This window comes from Sinohyriopsis cumingii, chromosome 12 (assembly GCF_028554795.1).
Source record: "Sinohyriopsis cumingii isolate HCF-2022 chromosome 12, ASM2855479v2, whole genome shotgun sequence".
Taxonomy (NCBI): domain Eukaryota; kingdom Metazoa; phylum Mollusca; class Bivalvia; order Unionida; family Unionidae; genus Sinohyriopsis; species Sinohyriopsis cumingii.
Genome location: NC_142972.1, coordinates 18916074 through 18943523, shown reverse-complemented (window position 1 = coordinate 18943523; position 27450 = coordinate 18916074). Strand labels below are relative to the sequence as shown.

Here is a 27450-nt window from a genome sequence, read left to right as displayed (position 1 = left end):
AGAAGAGGAAATATTCCACCGGTTTTGGTCATGTCCTTGATAGCTGCAGCAGAGAAATTAAGTCGGACACCGGTTTTTGCTGTTAGTGCCTTATTAAAATGTTTAATCTGAGTATTAGTCAACGACAGCTTGTTTGGACCACCAACAAGTTGATCTCGTTTTAGTGTTATTGATGTCCCGCATGTGCTTGCGTTCTTCGATTGCAATTTCTTCGTTTGACCGGAAGTCAAGGTGACATTAACATGACTGTATGACATTATATTTCAGAAACTAATCTAATTGTTACATATTTTCTACTGGAGCGTCAATAACTCTCATTCGTCCGCCAACACCTTCAAGCAGCATTGCTTTATCGGAGAGTATGACAGCAATCGCTCTATAACCACCAGCAGGAGCACCTACACGAGCTCGGAAATGCAGGTCGACAACAGATTGTTTAACCAGATCAAGATGTTCCAGCGAAAAGTAATAAATCGGATATAAACTCATAAAGTCTCGCTGTGATATTTGCAGGCCAGTGTCTACATTAAGGTCGCGCCCCATAAATGACATCAGACGATGATACGCGCGTGCGACACGATGATGTTCGAAATCTATTAATATATCCTCAGATGGCTCCTGATGCCCATTTATTCTCAACGAAACTTCAGAAACTCCAAGTGTATCAAATACCATTGGAGTTCTTGTCTGGTCACTTATTCTAGCACGGTATTGAAATGCAATGAAAATATGTCGTGGTGCTGATACTCCTTGTTGCGATGATATATGCCATGTAAACAACCCGCCGTGATCACCCTGAATAACGTCTGTGGTTGTTGTTTTCCAGGATAGCAGTGATTTACCACCCGTGTCCATAAAAGACAACAGTCGTTGTTCTTCGGTGATTGACGGAGACAACACTGGCATCCACAACCACAGTTTAGTTAGTATTACCTGACCAGCGGCAACAGCAGCATCTCGCCAGATAGCGTCATTATCATCAGGTTTTCGCACAAGTATAACTGTGTGTTTGGCACCGAATATAACCTTTTGAACATCTCTGCAGAATCCAAAGATGTGAGACAATGGAATCACACCTGAGAACTCTTCATCTCCACTTAACATCGATCTACGTGTTGCAAAACCCAAATTAAAATTTTCGTTCATTGATAACACTGCGGGTGCATCTGCTGCTCCTCCTGCAGCTCTTACATCACCCGTGATAACATTCCTGTTCTCGGGGCTGTCGGTTACATCCTTTGCAAACATCATTGATGGTCCGGCTGATCTGGTGTAATCATCCGAGTATCTCGCCAACCCGAGAATTGTTGTGGCAACGTCGACGTTATCATGAATTGTTTCAATTTCTTTTCCATCTATCATATAAATAGCGGATTTAAATAACGCCATAATCCCGTTGTTAACAAATCCAACTCGGTCGCCGATTCCGTAGTTAGTGTTATCATTCTTTAAAAACCTACCTTCAACTTCGATGAAGGCCTCAGCGGGCAAGAAGTATCTGCTTGTATCCTGGACCTGTAGTTCAATTCTTCCCCGTTGGTTAGGATTACGTGCTTCATAAGAATAATATTGAAAATCACGTACAGAATCATCTTTAAGTATTGGTTTAGACATATCAAATGCATCATTGGATTTTCGCACAAACATTATTATTATTCGTGATGATCTAATTAAAATGTTATCGTCACCGGAAACCACTACCAGCTATCAAATTAGCAGTTACACTATCTTGCAACGCTTTGGAGGTAATTCCCGCTGTTGCGATCTCAGCTAATTTCTGATTTACGGCCTTATTTACTACGCTACTAACATTTGCCGGCATAACTTCAGTGGATGGTAGTTTTACTGGCGCGGGCCTCTTAATTGGGGTTTTTTTTTGTATCAGCTGTGCTAGTCGATCCTTAATTGATTGAAATGCTTTTCCGGCAAGACTACCAACAGTGCCAATGGCTTTATCCTTGACAACATCAGCGGCTTTCATCGCGAATTGTTTTACTAACGGTCCAGCTTTCGGAGCGATTCTTGTGACTAAATCCCTAACAACATCACCGACTCCATCTCCGTAAACAACCTCGTATACTGGTAATCGTGAGTTTACTACTCTGACACTTCTTGGTCTGCGAAAAGAATCGTGTAGTATCATTTTATTTAATTATTGTTTCTCTAACTAAATTTACTAGTCGCTGTGGTAACCGTCTGCGAGTTCATCAATGAGTCCCCGGTAAACGCCGATATCCATAATGCCACGCTGAAATAGTCTCTGACAGATATTTGCGGCTTCATTTATAATTTCCGGAGAGTTGTTTCCGGCACGTCTTCCTCCGATGAGAACTTCTAACCGGGACACATCATTGACGATATTGTCAGGACAGATGTGGTTGTTATATCCGCGACCAGTGTAACCTTTTCCTGTTTTCTTTAGTTTTGCTGATATTTTAACAATTTCATCAAATACAGATCTTTCCCTTTTTTCTATCTTTTCTATCTTAGAGTGGGTACTCTTTTTCGGTATTCCTTTTTGTAATTTTTCTCTTTCCTCCCTTAAATCTCTTAATTCATTTTTTAATCCTTTTATTTGCTTTTTCAGTTTTTCCTCCTCTTCTGATATATCGGGGGGGGTGGGCGACGAAACAGAAGTGGTAAAATCATCATCATCGGGATCCCCCATTTGTTCACGCGATAAAATTTCAGGCACTGGATCAGGCGGTGTCATTGCAGGGTCTATTTTTAGAGCTGGTGGTTTCTTCTCCTGTAGTTTCAACTGTTTTTTCATTTCCTTTTCCTGTATTTTTTTCTTCTTTTCTTCCTCCCTTTCCTGCTTTTTCATTTCCATTTCCTGTATTTTTGCCTGCCTTTCCATTTCCTTTGTCTTCATTTGTTTGTCTCTTAGTTCCTTATTAATCCCAATTATGCCAGTTTTTATAAAATTATAAGTATCATCTTTGTTAGATATTCGAGGAAGGTTTCGGTTTATTTTGTAAACATAATCCCCCCACTCAGCCAGGGTTATACCTGAGGCAGCTCCTGGTTTTAGAAAATTTTGCCGGTTAGGATAATTTAAAACAATCCAAGTAGAAAACTCCCTAAGCTCATCCACGCTAGTAAGTGGAATATTTTTTATATCAGTAATACCATCTTCGGTAAATTTATTAATAAATGTTTCCTTGGCAACTGTCACTACTCCGGCGGCACCTGGATCAACTACAGCACCTTCATCTGCCTGTTGCTGTTTAAGTTCTTCTATTGCTTGAAGTAACCCTCGTTTTGATTTGGTAGGGTCAGCAGGATCAGGTTTTCCTACAATTGCAGTTTTAACTTCACCAGTAGCTGCTGTAATAGGCTTAAATAATTCCTCCGCGGATGTTGCAAACTCAACTTGCGCTTCTTGTCTTGCTTTTAATTTTTCTCTGACGGAATCACGGACAGGAATAAATTTTTTAATCGCGGCTAGTCGTTGTCGTGCCAATCTAGTTGTGAATGCTTCTCCAATATTTGCCATTATTTATTTGTCCACGATTTAATTTCCCCGCGAAAACTCTTCGAGGGATCGGGGACATTTTTTTTTGTCTCGTTTTCTGAATAAAAGTGTTATTTCGTCGAAATAACGCTTCTATCGAATAGTTTCCGTGGGGAGGGCTTATTGTGCAAAAAGCTTTTGGTCTGTTCGCCCCCTCTGCTGCTAAATGAATCTCCTCAAATTCTGGCTTCAACCCTTTAGCCAATGAACCCAGCCAAAAAGAGTTAGAATTGCCAGATAGTTTACAAACGAAACTGATAAATCTTAATACAACCCTTTCTAAATTACCAGTCAAACTGGTAAGTTGAAAAGAATGTCATTATATTGTTTAAATTTAACTTCCATATATTATGAACCTCATACAGGAATACGTGTACACTGATTTTGGACTAAGTACCGAGTGTTAGGGGCCGACTGTTCAATTATCAGATGTAGATATTTTGTTTTTCCTTTATCTCAAGATAACTAAAAATTTCAACATAATAAGATGGAAAATCAAATTGTAATTATGTTATGTTGTTTATTCTGTCAACTCATCTTTCAATGCTTTCACAATACTATATTGATTTTGACTTGTACCTCTGGAGGATGCGCAGATGTAGTACGATGAAGTCACTACATCTTTTCTTAAAGCACCCATAAATAAAGACTACAAAGAAGAATTAAAATCACACTTCCACTACTGGTATGCTAAACTTGTCATGGAGATAATGAGGGAAATAGAAGATATCACTGGTTAACATTAGTGTAGTGTTTTAGTGGACGATAAACCATGGTCGACTAGTCCGGTTCATGCTGAATGGATAATTGCAGCTTGTGAAAAAAAAAGTGTGAAAGCTCTGACCTAAGTACCTGTGGCTTTGAAAAAGCTGGACTTGTTTAATTCAATGATTTCAGGATTATTTACCTGGCAGACTCTTGTGTGTACTAAGAGACTTGATTGACACTATGTTGGCTTTGTCTATTAGCTTCAGTACTGTGCTGTAATTACTGTATAGTGGATTTATAATTTCTTGGCTTCTTGTTACAACAAAATGTACAGAAATTGATACTGCACAAAAAATTTATGAAACCACAATAATTTATAACAAACCTTTTTCAGTTAAACTAAACACAGAACTGTCCATTTTCAGTCATTTCTACATGGTTACATTTGTATAATTTATGACTCACAGTAAAACTTCAAAATGTGAAGTGCCTGGGGACTAAACTTTTACTTAAACTTTTCCTTTAGTCTCAGTTTTTTAGATTAAAAAGAAAAATTTTGTGTAAGGAAAACAATGTCTCTGAGACAATGACCTATTGTGCTGTTTGAAGATGTTAAGTCAAACCCTTGACTTGGAGTGATTCATATGATGAAAGTGATATATCTCTGAGTTTTTAAAGGTGATGAATGTATTGGAGTCTTTATGCAGGGACTAAGCATGTATCTTGACCGATACCAGGCATTCATTTGATTGAAGCATTGGTTTTCAAAGTTCGGGTGTATTTGGGAAAAATTATTTGATGCTGGATAATTCCTTAGCATTTTGCCCTTTCTGTTAGAATAATTCAAATGCATCTCTAGCACTGTGATCTTAAGGTTGTAACATGACCATAAAGTTATCGGACACAAAAGTGCAAGTTGTATCAAGTTTAAAACCAACACGCTCTGTTTTGGGTTTTATTTTTCAGGAGTCATTTCAGAGGAAAGCACTTCAACTTCCCCACAGAGTCTGGATCCCCTACCCAATTTGTCTTCAAATCAGATTGATGCACTTCTAAAGGTGAGTGACATCAAACATACCATCTAAAGATGAATAATAATAATTTTGTGGTAGCATTTATAAACTTGAAAATGGGGGATCTACAGTACATGCGGTCTCACCTGTGTTCCGTGTCTCACATGTGAATCAGGTCATATTGTACTGTACATGTTGTCTCACCTGTGTGCCAAGTTATATTTGTACACCCACTGTTTCTTTAACATAGAATCTTAATTTGACACTTGAATCATAACATAATGACCTATAGATGACAGAATCATAACATAATGACCTGTAGACACCAGGTGGTAATGCTATTTTGACAAACTGCAAGAGAATCCTGTCAGACATTTATAGTTATGAACATTGATCTTATTCTTCTTCTTATCTTTAAATTCATGGTCGTAAAATCTAATTTAAAAGAGGTATGATCTTCATATTAGTAAACATTTCGTGGAAGATTTAATATAGTCTCGCTACGCCTTCACAAGCCAGACACAAAAATAAGTAACCATGTAATACTCTTTTTCCTGTAGGGTGCAGATCAAGTGACGGCAATATGCCGTGAACCTGACCAGAACTCTGGTCCAGCCACAAATGAGGGTAATGTAGCAGTTAGCAAGCACCTATCAGAGACAGAAAAACTGAAGAAAGTTATCATGGAGTTGATAGAAACAGAGAGGGCTTATGTCAAGGTTTGTACACTATACTAAATCTACATCACATTATTATCATGCTTTGTACTGTATCATAATTGACACGGTTGTATTATTATCATGAATTGTACTGCTTTCTTCAGTAAACCACATTATTTTCATGCTGTGATAACATTATTATGCTGTGGCAGTGATTGACATGACTTCCCTCTTCAGTACATAACATTATTATCATGCTGTGACACTGATTGACATGATTGCCTTTGTCAGTACATAACATTATCATGCTTTTACAGTGATTGGCATGACTTCCCTCTTCAGTACATCACATTATTATCATGATGTGACAGTGATTGACACAATTGCCCTTTTCATTACATAACATTATCGTGCTGTGACGGTGATTGACATGATTGCCTTCTTCAGTACATATCATTATTATCATGCTGTGACAATGATTGACATGATTGCCCTCTTCAGTATAGAAAGTCTGACTTCTTTTGATGTGATTGTCATGAAAGGTATTTTTCTCAAAGAAAAATTATTTCTGACTAAATATTTACCACCATACTCAAATGAAACTCATAAGCCACCAAGTGAATTTCATGAAACAAGTTATTTTGCACCTGTGGTAACCATCTGTGAAAGGACATCATACTTTGTTCCTGCCCTTAGAGTCCATGGGAAGGGTTAGTGGTCAGATGTGCAAAATTAGCATTACAATGACAGTTTTAAATATTTCCTGAATAAACTTCATATATGCAGTCATAACACTTTGACTCATCATATATGTGGCATACTTTGCAACATCACCCATGCATTTCTGTCTGATGGTGAATACAGTGATATGACAGATTTTGCATTTTGACCTTTACATTAGTGCATTGTAATGTTCTGTACAGGGACATCCTTGTATTACTCTGAGTGAGTGAGTACATTGGCATGACAGGTTTGCATCATGACCCTTGTGTGACCCTATCTGAGAACAGTACATGAATGTGACAGATTTTGCATCATGATCCATGCATAATCTCTAAGGGCAAGTACAGATATGTGACAGACCTTGCAGTATGACCCTTGCAATACTGTGTGAATGTGTGAATGACTACATTGATGTGACAGATTTGCATTATGACCCTTGAGCTACTTTCTGAGATGAGTACTGGGATGGATTGGAATAAAAACAATTTATGGATGTTTGTGATGCCAAGCAAATTGCATTTGCTTGAATTTGATTTTACTGTTATTGTTTTGGGGTTTAACACCATTTCTCAGCACAAGATAGGCTATACATGGCAGCCACTAAAACTAGTGGAGGAAGAAAAAAGGAAAACCCCAATAAGAACCACTAACCCATGGGCAGCTTTCTTGCATAACCACACTGGCCAAGCCTGAGACTCAAACTCACATGGATGGATGGTGAGAGGGCAGTAATCAGTAAAGTTAAAAGCTTTAGACCACTCAGCCACACGGGGCCCTGCTTAAATTTGTAATATTTTGTAACTTAAAGACTAGAAATAATGATGATTGGTGGGTGGGGTAGTATTTTCATTGTTGTTGTTGGTTTTAATGCTAATTTTTAACATAGTATTGGTTACATCATGAAAAGTGGAGATAACTGCCTCTCCCAAGAACACTAAGGCAGCTGACCTAGGCAGGCCCTGATGGATGTCAATCCGTAACCCTTGGGTTATGAGTCTGACAGTGATGGCAAAACAATTTAGAATCAACATACAATGAAATGTAGAAAAATAAAAAATATGTTTATTGTTTTTGTTGTATCAAATAGAAAATTAGACCAATAGGCCGATATAACTATAAAAAGAAGCTCACGAAATAGAAAAGTTCAGATAATTTTCTAAATGTTTACACCTGAGTTTATGTGTAGCACTCTACATATTACACCTTTTGCGAACATTTTTATTAGAAATGACATGTCCACACCTTGTAGTTATGACAGAAAATGTTATTTTATAATAACAAAATTATGAATAACGTTTTTCTTTACATTGCATGATTTGTCTGTTTTACATGGAAGCTCAAGATTTGTACATTTCCATGCCCATTCCACTTTGTAAATTTTGTACATTTTCATTTGGATTTGGAATGGTTCACAATTTTTTAACAATATTTTACATTTTTTGTAATTAGAATTAAAAAAAATACTTTCACGATTATTTCCCATCAGGACCTGAACTGCTTGATAGAGAGGTACCTGGAACCATTAAAGGAGGAGACCTTCCTAACCTCAGATGAGATGGACCAGGTCTTTGGCAACATTCAAGAAATTGTGCAATTCCAACGGCAGTTTCTCTTGAGCCTGGAGGAAGCCATCCAGCTTGACAACTCCTTCTTGATGGCAAATAACTCTGAGGCAAAAAACTACAGGGTGAGATAATGTTTACTGATATTCAGTGAATCAAAAGCATGCAGAATTGGTGCTTATGCTATGCAAACACAAGTACATACTTGCTCCATCTGGCTAGGTAAATTCTCCTACAAATGGCAATAAGAATTAGGAACACTTGCCCCATCAAGCCCCGCATATTCATCTAATGGCAACAAGAATTGGGGACACTTTACCAATCAAGCCAGGAAATTGTTATAATAATGTGATGAATTCAGTAATTTATACATTTAACACATGGATATGATGGTATTGAATTGTAGGAATAATTATATTGCCCAATTTGATTTTGTTCACTTTAAACATAACTTGCTTTTGACAAATCAGATGGACCGTACTTTGCTTGTACCAGTTTCACACCATGTAGTAACTTGAAGGTGTTTGCAACCCACCTAAATGTATAGAAATATAGAACCTATCCTGTATTAAAAACAATAAGGTATTATTTTAAATTTGCCACCAAAAATTTAAGTTATGAAAAAAGGTTTTTACCAGTTATTTTTTAAAAATATTAAAATGAGTGGTATATTTAAATAATGTAATGAACTATTAAAGTTATCAACAATGTACAACTCTTCTCTGTTTTGATTAATGGGACTGTCTGCACCCACACATTAACACCAAAATGATTGAAGGCATGAATGTAATAGTGTATTGTATTCAGTGATTAATGTGATATTTTAGTCATTCAACATGCCAAAAATGTTGTTAATATTATAATAAACTTTTTCTCTCTCATTCTATCTCTATCCTTTTGTCATGTGTATGGACAGAGCATAAAGCATTGCTTTTGTCTAAAAATCTCATCCCAACCCATCACGTCCATACATCTGTCATGAATTTCTTTGTCCTACAAGAACATTTGAGGTGTTCAACCCTTTACCTCATAGCGTCTGTTACTGTAGGCTGCCTTTATACATGTGCTTAAGCCACACATTGCAGTGTGCTATTAATAGAATATCTGTTATCCAAATGACTGTGAATATGATTGCCTGTAAAATCAATAGCAGTACAGTATGTCAAGTTCAGCATAAATTTTGACAATTTTACCATTTTTGGAAAAATCTATATATAGATTTAAGAGTAAAATCCATGCTTTATAGTTCTATAATTATATTTTATGGAAGAATTTTTTATATGGTTTAAATTCTTGAGAGAATTAATTCATCATAAACTCGGTGAAGCTGGGTGACCAACCATAGCTGACCTTTCTCAGCCTCTAAATCTGCCAGTTCGTGGTCTATATCTGTATGACAAAGTTTGCTGAATTTGATAAATCATCAGTCAGTGTTGTCTGGATCAATATCAGAGCCTGTGTCTGACATATTGAAGCTGGCATAGCCATAATTCTAATCATTCAGACTCAAGAAAGTGTTGCACCAATTCCGTGGGCCTCCATTCTGGAGAGTGGAGAATCCAACCCAGTTACTTTAAATAGCAGATTACCACTATATCTCAAATAGCAGCCACATGATGCAACATAATATTTATTTACCTCAGTGCCTGTAGATTCTAATACAGTGTTTCCATGATGGTGGCACGACAAATACCAGCTCAAAAAGGCTGGTGTTTACTGTAGGTATAAAACCACACCTCCATGAAGATGGTGCACATGCACCCAAACATACTTGTGAATGAGAATGCATTTAAGGCATTAAAACATGATATTGGCATCAAAACGCATTAATATGAGGTAAAGGGTTAATGAATTAAAACTGACTTTGTTATTAGGCTTTAAATCAGTAAAACATGGAGTTCCAGTTTCATCTTTTCTATAGCCCTATATATCTATGGAGGGTCGTATAGTGTCATTATCATGTCCATATGTCCATTACATCCAACTATTACAAATTTAATTCCTGATTGGTATCTTTTGGTTCTAAGATTATTAAGATAAAGTATTTTTCTATGAAATTATAGAGTTATGGCCCTTGCTTGACTTACAGCTCTACCCTTTCATATCCTTCTGAATCAAGCTCTGTTCAGTTTTACCTGAAGTGCATCTTCATTATATGAACACATTTCTAGTCAATTTCAATTGATTATCTAATTAACTAATTCACTTAGCCATTACTTTTGTATTTTGAAACTTTTATTCAATTGCATGGCCTCCAGGAGGATGATGTCTTGGTATGTTGCATGTATCAACAGTTGTAACAGTTGTCTGTCTGTCTGTGTGTCATTCATACTAAATGCTTCTTTATCCTATTGTACTGTTGTGATTATTCAATTTTTTTATGCAATTTTCTTTACTGGAAAAGTCTGACAAGACAAGACAAAGAATTAGTATAATGAAACCTATCTGCAGTTGGGCTGTAAATGATAAGCCATTTTGTACCAGAAATTTTTATATTTACTGTAAGGATGTAATGATACACCATGTATCAGGAATTTACTGTAGGGATGTAATGATACATCATTATGTATCAGGAATTTCTATATTTACTGTAGGGATGTAATGGTACAGCATTATGTACAGTATAAGTAATAGTGATATTTACTGTAAGGATGTAATGAAACAGCAGTATGTATCAAGAATTTTTATATTTACAGTAGGGATGTAATGATACGGCAGTATGTGTCAAGAATTTTTATATTTACAGTAGGGATGTAATGATACGGCATTATGTGTCAGGAATTTTTATATTTACAGTAGGGATGTAATGGTACGGCGGTATGTGTCAGAAGTATCAATATCTAAAGTGGGGATTATTGCTTGATGTTGAAAATAAGGCTCAGGGCTTGTATTGGGACACATATCATATTGGGATATGTGTATCATGATACATATTGTATCACAACATCCATAGCAATACACACCTGAAATCTGCAGTGGAAAATTCCTAAATAGCAAATCTGTAACCCTGCCTCCTCTCTAGAGTCATGCAGGGTCTGTTCTAGAACTGAAAAGTTGGGAAGAAATACCCACCTCCATTTGAAATTTTGTAAATACATGAGTGATTTTATTTAGACATATTTGTCAGGCTTGACAAAATTGTGCATAATTTTGGCACATTCTGTTCATTTTTTTTAATGGGATTTAATTTTATAAATTAACATGAATTCCTAAATTAAATGTCCATGAATAGACCCTGCATATCACCAAATTTTTGGGAACTAATAAAATATTTGTAGTACTAATCAAACATTATATATACTGATCAACCCTATAAAATGACCAGAACCTATATACACTGATCAACCCTATAAAATGACCAAAACCTTTATATACTGATCAACCCTATAAAACATCCAAAACATTAGGGCCTTACACCGTCCAGTTTTACTGTCTAAAATACACTCAAGGGACCATGAAATTGTGTTCTTTCTGAACACATCTTGATAATAAAGAGATTAAGAAGGTCAAAAAGCAAGAAATGTTTCTTAATTTTTTCCTTTTATATGGAGGTGTCCTCTAGATAGATTTCACTATAACTGTCATTGTCAATTAATCTTTCTTTTATTTACTTTAGGAAGAGTGACAAGTTTTCTTTTATGATATTTGCTGAGTTCAGTTAACAAAGTTGTGCATACAATCGATGTTGCAAACATGCATAGGGTTTCAGGTGCTAACTCAACTCCGTAATGTTAGAAATGACTTAAGTGTACCAGTTATGCTTAGCATTTCATGTCCTCTTTAATGTTAGACAATGACTTAAATGTACCAGTTATGCTTAGCATTTCATGTCCTCTTTAATGTTAGACAATGACTTAAATGTACCAGTTATGCTTGGCATTTCATGTGCTCTTTAATGTTAGACAATGACTTAAATGTACCAGTTATGCTTAGTGTTTCATGTACTCTTTAATGTTAGACAATGACTTAAATGTACCAGTTATGCTTAGCGTTTCATGTGCTCTTTAATGTTAGACAATGACTTAAATGTACCAGTTATGCTTACAATTTCATGTGCTCTTTAATGTTAGACAGTGACTTAAACGTACCACAAGGGCTGCATGTGCTACCATTGTTCTTGAATGTTGAACAGTAACTTGAATGTTTTTACTTGTCCCCAAGCTTGGTGTATTAATTATATTTAATTGCCTGGTTTACTTCTTGGGATAAAGTTTAAATGAGTTTTGCATGCATTGTTAAGTGCTATAAAATAATGTTCTTCTGTTAGAAAACTGCCAATTGCCTTTACAATTTTTGCTTCATTTTCAATTATTGTTTTTAATGGATAAATTGTCACTTGTTACATTGTTCTTCACCTCCAGTCTTGTAAAGATATTACATATTAGTGTCTGATATAAACTTTATTGTCTCCTGTCCATCTTTTTATATTTAAGTCCTTCCATCCATCTGTGTATCTATCCTACATATACATATACTTCCCTTAACTCCCATAATTATTATTGTACATCATCCAAATTTGGTATACTGTTTTATCTTAGTAAATCCTTGGCCAAGTTCAATTTTCATCATGCTCATTGTTTGCAGGAATTATAGCCCCTGATTGTCAAACCCACACACCTTCATTTCTGCATAAAAACTCCATTAATTTTAAATTTCAACCAAATTTGGCATGCAGCTTGACCTTGAGGAGATCTTGGTTGAATTTGTCAATGTTCAGTTTGAATGTTTAGTAGAGTTATATCCCCTTATTGTTGGATCCACCCACTTTCATTTCCACACATTAACTGCTTTAGTCAGTATTTTATATTCAGTTAAATTTGATGTGCTCTTTTATAAAGATGAGACTTTTGATTGGTTTGATTTTCATGGTTCAGTCTCATTGTTTTATGGAGTTATGTCCCCTGATTGTCAGCCCTTCCTGCTTTCATTTATGCACAATAACTTTCTCCATTAAAGAGATGCCAGCCAATTTAGATGTTGTGGAATTGTTACTAGTTTTTCTTTATGACATATGTTAACGAAATTCTGGAAAACTAAATTTGTATGGATGTAATTTTAAATAGGATCCTCATTTATAAGTTAAGTCCAAGTGCAAACAATATAGACCCTGATATTTTGTAACATCATGTGTTGGCAGATCAATACCTATTCATCTACTAATCCTAATAACAACTGACATAGACCTTGATCTGCTAGTGCATTATACAATAGCAGATCTGGGTTTGTACAATTTGCAGTTGGACTCACCGTCCATGCACATATTTATGGTATATTAATCTTTTCATTATACATGTATATAAAATAGATGTGTCACAAATCAAAAACAGCACAAAAGGGAACTTCTTTTCAATGAAAGAATAAAGTTATACAGCATAAATATCTGTCAAAGAAGATGGATGTTATTGTTACCCAGTAATATCTCCCATACATTTCTGAATGGAAGAGTTAAATTCTGACTTTGAGTATTCTATAAATCAGCATGTTCTTTGTACTTGGCAAAATGGGAATGAAACTCTTCAAGCAAATTTTGAAATATCAAAGTCATAAATGGAGCATGCTATAGTTCAGATAGAGCTTTATTACAGAGATGATGCGGTATTGTGAAGACTGCATACAGGACACACATGGCAGAAGATGTTTTATGTCAGTTCAGTTAAGAAATTTTATGATAATGTATCACCATAGAAAATCTTGGACTTTCTGAGGCAATGCAGTTTATGTATAAAACTTGAGTTTTAATTGGCACAATAAAGCAAGCACTGTGCTGATCTGCCTTTAAACATTAATATGTACAGATTAATTTCTCAAGCTAACTTTTGTATCTTTCATATATCATAGTAGTTTAACCAAGCTATATTGTTAGAGGTTGTTATTAATAACAATAGCTTTGTTTATGTTGATTGCATATGATTCCAGTGCTCTTACTGTAAGACCCTTCATTATAACACCTTTCTTGTCATAAGGTGGATATGACCATTAATCAATTTTTATTATGTTGTAGTGACATCATGTGTCACTATAAGTAGTATAATCTATGGCTCCCATGGACAGCATTATAATGAGGGAGTACTGTGTTGTGTACTTCATTATAAGTTATAAGGTATTGCTACAACTGAGTATACTGTATAGTTACCACAGACTTTGAGGGACTAATGTATCATGTAGGTTGTATCACTTCAAGACTATAATCTTTGTCTCCCATATGCATTGTTATAATGAGGGAGTTCTATATAATGTAGTTAAATATAGGAGTGTCACGATATAGGCAGTATACTCTGGCTTCCATGCACAGTGTTATAATGAAACTTACTGTGTTGTTTACTTCATTATAGGAGAGTCTCATTATAAAGCATTATACTATGGCTGCCATAGAGTCTTTTAATGAGCGATTACTTTAGAGTGTAATTATAAAGGATTATATCTCAGGCTACCATGCATGGAGTGTTATAATAAGGGATTACTGTAGAGTGTACATCAGTATATGACAGTCTCATTATAAAGCATTATACTCTGGCTGTCATGGATTGTTATAATGAGGGATTAATGTAGAGTGTACATTATTACAGGACAGTCTCATTATAAAGCATTATACTCTGGCTACCATGGAGTGTTATAATGAGGGATTACTGTAGAGTGTACATCATTATAAGACAGTCTCATTATGAAGCATTATACTTTGGCTACTGTGGATTGTTATAATAAGGGATTACTGTAGAGTGTACATTATTATAGGACACATTTGAAATGTTGTGCATGCAAAGAATATATTAAGAATTTCGGATATTTCTCTTTCAGCTGTCCAGAAACCACAAATTAATATTTGTAACTAAATTTAAAATTCTTGTTTATCATTAAGTTTATCTGATGCTGAATTAAATATATATCATTGAAAACAAAGACTATGTTTGCATTGCTGATGCAAAATATTTAATTGCTCATAAATTTACTATCAAGTAGATTTTGCTCATATTTTCACCATTGTTTTTATTAAAGTGTCTCCACCACCATTGTTTATGTTAAAATGTCCCCATCACCGTTGTTTATGTTAGAGTCCCCATCACCGTTGTTTATGTTAGTGTCCACATCACTGTTGTTTATGCTAAAGTGTCCCCATCACCATTGTTTATGTTAGTGTCCCCATCACCATTGTTTATGTTAAAGTGTCCCCATCACCATTGTTTATGTTAAAGTGTCCCCATCACCATTGTTTATGTTAAAGTGTTCCCATCACCATTGTTTATGTTAAAGTGTTCCCATCACCATAGTTTATGTTAGTGTCCCTATCACCATTGTTTATGTTAAAATGTTCCCATCACCATTATTTATGTTAAAGTGTCCCCATCACCATTGTTTATGTTAAAGTGTTCCCATCACCATTGTTTATGTTAGTGTCCCCATTACCATTGTTTTTGTTAAATTGTCCCCATCACCATTGTTTGTTAGTGTCCCCATTACCATTGTTTATGTTAAAGTTTCCCCATTACTGTTGTTTATGTTAAAGTGTCCCCATCACCATTGTTTATGTTAGTGACCCCATCACCATTGTTTATGTTAAAGTGTCCCCATCACCATTGTTTATGTTAAAGTGTTCCCATCACTATTGTTTATGTTAAAGTGTTCCCATCACCATAGTTTATGTTAGTGTCCCTATCACCATTGTTTATGTTAAAGTGTCCCCATCACCATTGTTTATGTTAAAGTGTCCCCATTACCATTGTTTATGTTAAAATGTCCCCATCACCATTGTTTATGTTAAAGTGTCCCCATCACCATTGTTTATATTAAAGTGTCCCCATCACCATTGTTTATGTTAAAGTGTCCCCATCACCATTGTTTATGTTAAAGTGTCCCCATCACCATTGTTTATGTTAAAGTGTCCCCATCACCATTGTTTATGTTAAAGTGTTCCCATCACTATTGTTTATGTTAAAGTGTTCCCATCACCATAGTTTATGTTAGTGTCCCTATCACCATTGTTTATGTTAAAATGTTCCCATCACCATTGTTTATGTTAAAGTGTCCCCATCACCATTGCTTATGTTAAAGTGTTCCCATCACCATTGTTTATCTTAGTGTCCCCATTACCATTGTTTTTGTTTAAATGTCCCCATCACCATTGTTTGTTAAATTGTCCCCATCACCATTGTTTGTTAGTGTCCCCATTACCATTGTTTATGTTAAAGTTTCCCCATCACTATTGTTTATGTTAAAGTGTCCCCATCACCATTGTTTATGTTAGTGACCCCATCACCATTGTTTATGTTAAAGTGTCCCCATCACCATTGTTTGTTAGTGTACCCATTACCATTGTTTATGTTAAAATGTCCCCATCACCATTGTTTATGTTAAAGTGTCCCCATCACCATTGTTTATATTAAAGTGTCCCCATCACCATTGTTTATGTTAGTGTCCCCATCACCATTGTTTATGTTAAAGTGTCCCCATCACCATTGTTTATATCAAAGTGTCCCCATCACCATTGTTTATGTTAGTGACCCCATCACCATTGTTTATGTTAGTGTCCCCATCACCGTTGTTTATGTTAAAGTGTCCCCATCACCATTGTTTATGTTAGTGTCCCCATCACCAGTGTATATGTTAAAGTGTCCCCATCACCATTGTTTATGTTAGTGTCCCCATCACCATTGTTTATGTTAAAGTGTCCCCATCACCACTGTTTATGTTAAAGTGTCCCCATCACCATAGTTTATGTTAGTTTCCCTATCACCATTGTTTATGTTAAAATGTTCCCATCACCATTGTTTATGTTAAAGTGTCCCCATTTCCATTGTTTTTGTTTAAATGTCCCCATCACCACTGTTTATGTTAAATTGTCCCCATCACCATTGTTTGTTAGTGTCCCCATTACCATTGTTTATGTTAAAGTGTCCCCATCACTATTGTTTATGTTAAAGTGTCCCCATCACCATTGTTTATGTTAGTGACCCCATCACCATTGTTTATGTTAAAGTGTCCCCATCACCGTTGTTTATGTTAAAGTGTCCCCATCACCATTGTTTATGTTAGTGTCCCCATCACCAATGTGTATGTTAAAGTGTCCCCATCACCATTGTTTATGTTAGTGTCCCCATCACCATTGTTTATGTTAAAGTGTTCCCATCACCATAGTTTATGTTAGTGTCCCTATCACCATTGTTTATGTTAAAATGTTCCCATCACCATTATTTATGTTAAAGTGTCCCCATCACCATTGTTTATGTTAAAGTGTTCCCATCACCATTGTTTATGTTAGTGTCCCCATTACCATTGTTTTTGTTAAATTGTCCCCATCACCATTGTTTGTTAGTGTCCCCATTACCATTGTTTATGTTAAAGTTTCCCCATTACTATTGTTTATGTTAAAGTGTCCCCATCACCATTGTTTATGTTAGTGACCCCATCACCATTGTTTATGTTAAAGTGTCCCCATCACCATTGTTTATGTTAAAGTGTTCCCATCACTATTGTTTATGTTAAAGTGTTCCCATCACCATAGTTTATGTTAGTGTCCCTATCACCATTGTTTATGTTAAAGTGTCCCCATCACCATTGTTTATGTTAAAGTGTCCCCATTACCATTGTTTATGTTAAAATGTCCCCATCACCATTGTTTATGTTAAAGTGTCCCCATCACCATTGTTTATATTAAAGTGTCCCCATCACCATTGTTTATGTTAAAGTGTCCCCATCACCATTGTTTATGTTAAAGTGTCCCCATCACCATTGTTTATGTTAAAGTGTCCCCATCACCATTGTTTATGTTAAAGTGTTCCCATCACTATTGTTTATGTTAAAGTGTTCCCATCACCATAGTTTATGTTAGTGTCCCTATCACCATTGTTTTTGTTTAAATGTCCCCATCACCATTGTTTGTTAAATTGTCCCCATCACCATTGTTTGTTAGTGTCCCCATTACCATTGTTTATGTTAAAGTTTCCCCATCACTATTGTTTATGTTAAAGTGTCCCCATCACCATTGTTTATGTTAGTGACCCCATCACCATTGTTTATGTTAAAGTGTCCCCATCACCATTGTTTGTTAGTGTACCCATTACCATTGTTTATGTTAAAATGTCCCCATCACCATTGTTTATGTTAAAGTGTCCCCATCACCATTGTTTATGTTAGTGTCCCCATCACCATTGTTTATGTTAAAGTGTCCCCATCACCATTGTTTATATCAAAGTGTCCCCATCACCATTGTTTATGTTAGTGACCCCATCACCATTGTTTATGTTAGTGTCCCCATCACCGTTGTTTATGTTAAAGTGTCCCCATCACCATTGTTTATGTTAGTGTCCCCATCACCAATGTATATGTTAAAGTGTCCCCATCACCATTGTTTATGTTAGTGTCCCCATCACCATTGTTTATGTTAAAGTGTCCCCATCACCACTGTTTATGTTAAAGTGTCCCCATCACCATAGTTTATGTTAGTTTCCCTATCACCATTGTTTATGTTAAAATGTTCCCATCACCATTGTTTATGTTAAAGTGTCCCCATTTCCATTGTTTTTGTTTAAATGTCCCCATCACCACTGTTTATGTTAAATTGTCCCCATCACCATTGTTTGTTAGTGTCCCCATTACCATTGTTTATGTTAAAGTGTCCCCATCACTATTGTTTATGTTAAAGTGTCCCCATCACCATTGTTTATGTTAGTGACCCCATCACCATTGTTTATGTTAAAGTGTCCCCATCACCGTTGTTTATGTTAAAGTGTCCCCATCACCATTGTTTATGTTAGTGTCCCCATCACCAATGTGTATGTTAAAGTGTCCCCATCATCATTGTTTATGTTAGTGTCCCCATCACCATTGTTTATGTTAAAGTGTCCCCATCACCACTGTTTATGTTAAAGTGCCCCCATCACCATAGTTTATGTTAGTGTCCCTATCACCATTGTTTATATTAAAATGTTCCCATCACCATTGTTTATGTTAAGGTGTCCCCATTACCATTGTTTTTGTTTAAATGTCCCCATCACCATTGTTTATGTTAAATTGTCCCCATCACCATTGTTTATGTTAAAGTGTCCCCATCACCATTGTTTGTTAGTGTCCCCATTACCATTGTTTATGTTAAAGTGTCCCCATCACTATTGTTTATGTTAAAGTGTCCCCATCACCATTGTTTATGTTAGTGACCCCATCACCATTGTTTATGTTAAAGTGTCCCCATCACCATTGTTTGTTAGTGTCCCCATTACCATTGTTTATGTTAAAGTGTCCCCATCACTATTGTTTATGTTAAAGTGTCCCCATCACCATTGTTTATGTTAGTGTCCCCATCACCAATGTGTATGTTAAAGTGTCCCCATCACCATTGTTTATGTTAGTGACCCCATCACCATTGTTTATGTCAGTGTCCCCATCACCATTGTTTATGTTAAAGTGTCCCCATTACCACTGTTTATGATAAAATGTCCTCTTTTCTTCATACTGAAAATTCTAGACTTTATTGTACCTTTAAATGTCAAAAAGCATCATACTCAGATTTCTGGGCCAACCTCAGTGCACTTGGCTTTTTAGATAACTGGTAGCCAAATGAGCAATTTCAAGCCCATTGGGCCTCTTGGTTTTGTTCTTTTCTAAATTATACATTGATGTTTAAATGTTATGAAAGGTGTTAGCATCATCTGAGTGTCAGTGTGCATTATTACAGCAGTCAGTTCTGCATATTTAGAATTGATATTAGTTTTGAGAACCAGTTTAAATTTATAGATTGATGATCAGAACTGATGAAGCATCTGTTTTCATAGTAAATGTCATTTTCACACACTTTAAATGTTTCTCTGTGTCTCTGAATTCATGGAATTATTATTGTCACTAAGTTATCTGAGAACAACTCTAGATATGTGAAGGTGGTGATTGACAACTAATGAGACATGTTTCAACTAGTTATGCCTGATGTTATTGATTGACAACTAGTTAGAGTACAATCATGTTTCAACTAGTTATGTCAGATGTTAGTGACTAACAAGTAGTTAGAGTACAATATTGTTTCAATTAGTTATGCCTGATGTTAGTGACTGACAAGTAGTTAGAGTACAATCTTGTTTCACCTAGTTATGCCTGATGTTAGTAACTGACAAATAGTTATGAGTACAGTCATGTTTCAACTAGTTATGCTGATGTTAGTGATTGAAACTAAATAAAGTACAATCATGTTTCAACTAATTATGCCTGATGTAAGTGACTGACAACTAGTTAGAGTACAGTCATGTTTCAACTAGTTATGCTGATGTTAGTGACTGAAACTAAATAAAGTACAATCATGTTTCAACTAGTTATGCCCGATGTAAGTGACTGACAACTAGTTAGAGTACAATCATGGTTGAACTAGTTATGCTGATGTTAGTGACTGACAATTAAATAAAGTACAATCATGTTCCAAAATGTTATGTCTAATGTTAATGATTGACTAGTTAAAGTACAATCATGTTTTAAAAAGTTATGCCTGATGTTAATGACTGACAACTAGTTAAAGTACAATCATGTTTTAACTAGTTATGCTTAACGTTAGTGACTGACAACTAGTTAAGTACAATCAGGTTTCAGATAGTTTGTCTGATGGTGGTGTTTGACAACCAGTGAGTGTACAGGTTTCAAATAGTTTGTCTGATGGTGGTGTTTGACAACCAGTGAGTGTACAGGTTTCAGATAGTTTGTCTGATGGTGGTGTTTGACAACCAGTGAGTGTACAGGTTTCAAATGGTTTATCATTAATAAACATGTCAAATAAAAAATTTCCAATAAAATATGTATAAACCAAATACTTCAGTGAATAAAAAATGTCTTAGTTTGTAATTAATTGTTGACAATCATAATAGAATACTTGGTCATTAGGCTTTTGAGACCAACCCCAAGTATTTTAGTTAATTGTGACAGTTCTAATTGATTGGCATGCATATTTGTATCAGAATGACTGATAAGTGAGCATTGAAGACTGGCATTAGACTTTGTATAATAATACCAACACATCAGGAAGAGTCATATTTGTCTCACCTGCAAAATATCTGCAAGATACTGGTATCTCACTCATGTGACAGAAGAATGTTGAGAGACTGCTATCTTTTTCTTTGTGTTGGTTCAGATTTCTCAGACTGCTTGCCTCAGTATCATCTTGAGTAGTGGATAATGACAATTTTAAGTCATCAGGTTAATGTAATTTTCACAAACAGTTAAGAACACTATGAAAAGAATTTAAACAACTAATTCATAAAATAAAATGGAAATGAAATGGGTCAGGAAAAATAAGAAATTTTTGGGGTTGGTACAGAGATAAGAAAATCACTGTCTTCAGGTTATGTTATTTGTCCTTTGCTCAGTAGAGCCTTGTAAATCACAGATTACATAACCCTTTGACAGGAATTTCCTTGGTGCAGTGCTAACCCCACCAGATAATTAATCATTTGTCTGCCAGGGGTCATTGACTACATCATTAAACTTTTGTAGTTAAGCTTTCAAAAGTCTTCAAATACCAGAAGGCTGCATCAGGTATGGTTCACAAGTCAAATTCATTATTTCATGTGACCCTTTTCAGTATCAACCACAAATAGGCAGCAATCCATTATTTATAATTTCTAACTGGTTCTTGATGGTAAGAATGGAGTTAATATTTTATTCTTTGGTGTATGGTGTCTATAAGATAAGAGCATTTACAGATTCAAGTATAGTACAGTATCTTGTGTGTTTGAGAATATCTTCATTAATTTATTGTATAAAAGAAACTTTGACTTAATAATATTTTGGAATTATATAATGCTTTGTTTTTTTTATACTGGTGGCATTTGGGGTAGGGGAGTGAGGGTGATTGACCAACATTTTATTCATATGTAAAATTTTGGACTTGATTAAGTGTTCACTCTTGTACATTTTTCCAGAGAGTGCTGTTCTCACTTGGTGGTTCCTTCCTGTACTATGCTAATCACTTCAAGGTGTACAGTTCCTTCTGTGCTAGTCACTCTCGTTCCCAGAAAATACTCAATCCAGGTAAGAAGGCTATAAATAGTTTTAAGTAATAAAGTATGTGATAATGAATATCCAAAAGTACCCCAAAATTTCAAGCACAGAACTTAGCAGGGTTGTTTTTCAACTTCTCACTTCTGATTCGATATGTAGTACAAATACATTCTGATATGATATGTATTACAATATATTCTGAAATGAAATATGTTACAATACATTGATATGATGTGTATTACAATATTTTCTGATATGATATGTAATTACAATATGTTCTGATATGTATTACAATACATTCTGATATATATTACAATATATTCTGATGTGATGTGCTACAATGCATTTTGATATGATATGTATTAGAATACATTCTGATATGTATTACAATACATTCTGATATATGTATTGCAATACATTCTGATATGATATGTATTACAATACATTCTATTGTATGTATTACAATACATTCTAATGTATGTATTACAATACATTCTGATATGATATGCATTACAATACATTCTGATATGATATGTATTACAATACATTCTAATGTATGTATTACAATACATTCTGATATGATATGTAATTACAATATGTTCTGATATGTATTACAGTACATTCTGATATATATTACAGTATATTCTGATATGATGTGCTACAATGCATTTTGATATGATATGTATTAGAATACATTCTGATATGTATTACAGTACATTCTGATATATGTATTGCAATACATTCTGATATGATATGTATTACAATACATTCTAATGTATGTATTACAATACATTCTGATATGATATGCATTACAATACATTCTGATATATGTATTACAATACATTCTAATGTATGTATTACAATACATTCTGATATGATATGTATTACAATACATTCTAATGTATGTATTACAATACATTCTGATACGATATATATTAGAATACATTCTGATATAATATATGTATTGCAATACATTCTGATATGATATGTATTACAATACATTCTGATGTATGTAGTACAATACATTCTGATATGATATGCATTACAATACATTCTGATATATATATATATATATATATATATATATATATATATATATATATATATATATATATATATATATATACAATACATTCTGATATGATTTGTATTACAGTACATTCTGATATATGTACTACAATACATTCTGATATGATATGCATTACAATACATTCTGATATGATATGTATTACAATACATTATGATATATATATTACAATACATTATGATATTTTTTACAATGCATTCTGATATATGTATTACAATACATTATGATATGAAATTATAATATATTCTGATACAATATGTATTACAATACATTAAGCTACACAACTAGTAATGGACAATGCCCGTCTTGTTTTACCCAATACTAGTAATGGACAATGTCCTTCATGTTTTACCCAATACTAGTAATGGATAATGTACATGTTGTTTTACCCTATATTAGTAATGGACAATGTCCATATTGTTTTACCCAATACTAGTAATGGACAATGTCCATTTTTTAACCCAATACTAGTACTGGATAATGTCCATCATGTTTTACCCAAAACTAGTATTGTACAATGTCTTGGGGGGAGGATATCCAATACTACTATTGGATAGTGTCTATCATGTTTTACCCAATACTAGTATTGGACAATGTTTATTTTGTTGCATTCAATACTAGTAATGGACAATGTCTATTTTGTTGTATTCAATACTAGTATTGGACAATGTCTATTTTGTTGTATTCAATACTAGTATTGGACAATACCTATTTTGTTGTATTCATTACTAGTTTTGGACAATGTCTATTTTGTTGTATTCATTACTAGTTTTGGACAATGTTTATTTTGTTGCATTCAATACTAGTATTGGACAATGTTTATTTTGTTGTATTCGATACTAGTATTGGACAATGTTTATTTTGTTGCATTCGATACTAGTATTGGACAATGTCTATTTTGTTGTATTCAATACTAGTATTGGACAATGTTGTTTTTGTTGTATTCAATACTAGTATTGGACAATGTTGTTTTTGTTGTATTCAATACTAGTATTGGACAATGTTTATTTTGTTGCATTCTGTACTAGTATTTGACAATGTCTATTTTGTTGTATTCAATACTAGTATTGGACAATGATTATTTTGTTGTATTCAGTACTAGTATTGGACAATGTTTATTTTGTTGCATTCAATACTAGTATTGGACAATGTTATTTTGTTGCATTCTGTACTAGTATTAGAAGATATAATATTGTTAGTCATCTTTATAACTTTTTAGGAAGACAAGAGAATCAACTTGGTCACTAATTAGACAAATTAAAAAGGGACACAGCTTTGAATTATTTTCTGATTAAAATGGACACAAGCACTGTTTTAAACATCCACATATACATAACCTTTTTAATTTAATTCATGTTAATTAATGTGCACATTTTTAAAGTTTCAAACTCTAACCCTATTTACTTTTCTTTCTTAGCATTTTACAAACTGTATGCCTCACTCTGACTGTGTTAATAATTTGTATGCCTCACCTTGACAGTGTTAGAATTTTGTTTGCCACACCCCATCAGTGTTAGCAATTATGCCTCACCCTGACAGTGTTAGCAGTTTGTATGTCTTATCCTGACAGTATTAGAATTTTGTATGCCTCACCTAATCAGTGTTAGCAATTTGAATGTCTCACCTTGACAGTGTTAGCAATTGAATGTCTCACCATGACAGTGTTAATGCATATAGTGGTACCTTTCTGTCCTTGATAAGAAATAATATGTACCTTTTTTTTTACCATAATTAGGCCATGTGATGGGGTATCTGTGTTCCATGAACACATCTCAAAAGCTTTTATTTGTTTGTTTTTTTATCTTTGCACAATATCTGTTACAACAGACAATATTGCCAATGTCTGTCAATCATATCAAATTATAACTGTCACATATTTTGTTCTTAAATTTGGTAAGAGGCTTTACAGTAAAACCTTAAGTTTGATTTTCACCATATACTGACAAAATTTAATGGAACAATGTCCATGTTTTACTTAAGTTTACCCTTCAAATTCATGATATTTGTGTCATTCTTTTCACATTCAAACAGAGCTGGTGTTTTTTTATATTCTGTCCACACTTGTTGGTACCACAAATATACTTGTATATTTCATAAAAGTGCCTGTCCTCTTTCTTTTTCAGACATAATCAGTGATCGCTTTAAAGAATTCCTCAATGCTAGAAATCCAAAGCAGCAGCATTCCTCCACGTTACAGTCATACCTCATCAAGCCCATCCAAAGAATACTCAAGTACCCACTCCTTCTACAGCAACTTTGCAACCTCACTGACCCAGAATCAGATGAGCATCATCATTTATCAGGTGAGTGACTAAATACTTAGCTAGCATTATCATTTATCAGGTGAGTGACTAAATACCTAGCTTTGCAACCTCACTGACCCAGAATCAGATGAGCATCATCATTTATCAGGTGAGTGACTAAATACCTAGCTAAATTTAGCGGATCAGCTCACCTGATAATTATATAATTTTTGTATGCCTGGATGAATGCACTTTGCATTTTTGTGGTATAAATTTAAATCCCTGTACAGTAAGACATGTTTGTAATAAAGCCACTAGCATTAATAAACAGGTTTGAAGGGGTTCTTTATAAATATTTACAGAACAATACTGAGTGTAAATTACTTTGTACTAAATGAAAATTCATTGTTATCTGAATTCATTAAAAGAAGAACCCACTACCTAGACTATCGTAGGTAGTTTCAACATCTTGTTAAGCCTAACCCAGAAAACTGCTCCTTCCTGAACAGTGGCCAAGTGACCTAAGGGACTGATTTTCCTTAGGTCTTGACTGCAGTTTATATACAATTGAGGAGATTTATGATGAGTCATGATCATCTGATCTTTTTAAAAAAAGCCAATTTCAGTCATTAGTAACTCTTTCATCTTGTTTGCAGAGGCCCTGAAGCAAATGGAAGCTGTGGCAGAACATATCAATGAGATGCAGAAAATCTTTGAAGAATATGGAAGTATATTCGATGAATTGTCCAAAATGTTCAGAGAACTGTACCAACAAAAACAGGTAAGACTTCCTTAGCTATAACTTCCACAAATGGTAGAGTAATATAAATTTAATTCATTTTTGCCCATTCCCTTGTGTCCATTTGTGTCTTTTTTGTGTCCATTCTATTGTGTCACTTTAGTGCCCATTCTATTGTGTCCTTTTTGTGCACATTCCATTGTGTCACTTTTGTGCCCATTCCATTGTATCACTTTTGTGCCCATTCCATTGTCTTTTTTGTGCCCATTCCATTGTGTCACTTTTGTGCCCATTCTATTGTGTCCTTTTTGTGCCCATTCCATTGTGTCACTTTTGTGCCCATTCTATTGTGTCCTTTTTGTGCCCATTCTATTGTGTCCCTTTTGTGCCCATTCCATTGTGTCACTTTTGTGCCCATTCCACTGTGTCACTTTTGTGCCCATTCTGTTGTGTCCTTTTTGTGCCCATTCCATTGTGTCCTTTTTGTGCCTATTCCATTGTGTCCTTTTTGTGCCCATTCCATTGTATCATTTAGAAGGAGCTTCAGGTGCCCATTCTGTTGTGTCATTTTTGTGCCCATTCCATTGTGTCATTTTTGTGCCCATTCCATTGTGTCATTTTTGTGCCCATTCTGTTGTGTCCTATGTGCTTATTCTGTTGTTTAGAAGGAGCTTCACTAGCTGAGTGGTCAGCATGTCAAACTTGGGACCACAGTTATCTTATCACAATATAATCTTCTATGTGTTGATGTGCTGTTATATGTCAATCCATCAATCAGTCAATCAATCCAATCAATTAGCTCTCTCAGGAATCAGCATTAGAATACTTAGAAGACTGAGATAGATCACTGAGACATTTCTGTAAGTTTGGTCAAACTCACAACCTTACTGTTATGAAAAGGCAACATCAGGTCCGTCTAGTCACAATAGCCTGTATTCTACAGAGGAAACTCGGTGTCAGATGTTTTATATAGAAGCAGTTGGATTTATCTGAACTTAACCAGTATTTATATGATATACTATTGTATGTTGCAAGGTGTGTCAATGTTCAAGTGTTATCCCTAATGATTGAAGACCACAAGACCTTAACAATGATGGCCCATCATCCATCTGTCTGTCACCCATCAGCATTTGTTTGTTATTGCTTCTCCTCCTAAACTACTTAGATAAATGTAAAAAAACTCGGCATACAGTGGTAGCCATTTTGAAAATATTACTACTGCTCCTTTTAAATA

At 34.7% G+C, this 27450-nt stretch overlaps 1 protein-coding gene across 6 annotated transcripts in view; it reads left to right on the top strand.

The window, feature by feature from the left end:
* The window catches only part of LOC149786049 (protein still life, isoform SIF type 1-like), a 405626-nt gene that overhangs the window by 350873 nt on the left and 27303 nt on the right, over window positions 1-27450 (top strand). For all 6 annotated transcript variants that reach the window (XM_089976333.1, XM_089976334.1, XM_089976332.1 and 3 more), the window contains 6 exons: window positions 5192-5283; window positions 5799-5957; window positions 8107-8307; window positions 22069-22177; window positions 25358-25537; window positions 26134-26258. In XM_089976333.1, the coding sequence (XP_089832459.1) occupies window positions 5192-5283; window positions 5799-5957; window positions 8107-8307; window positions 22069-22177; window positions 25358-25537; window positions 26134-26258 (866 nt within the window). The remainder of the gene's footprint in view (window positions 1-5191; window positions 5284-5798; window positions 5958-8106; window positions 8308-22068; window positions 22178-25357; window positions 25538-26133; window positions 26259-27450) is intronic.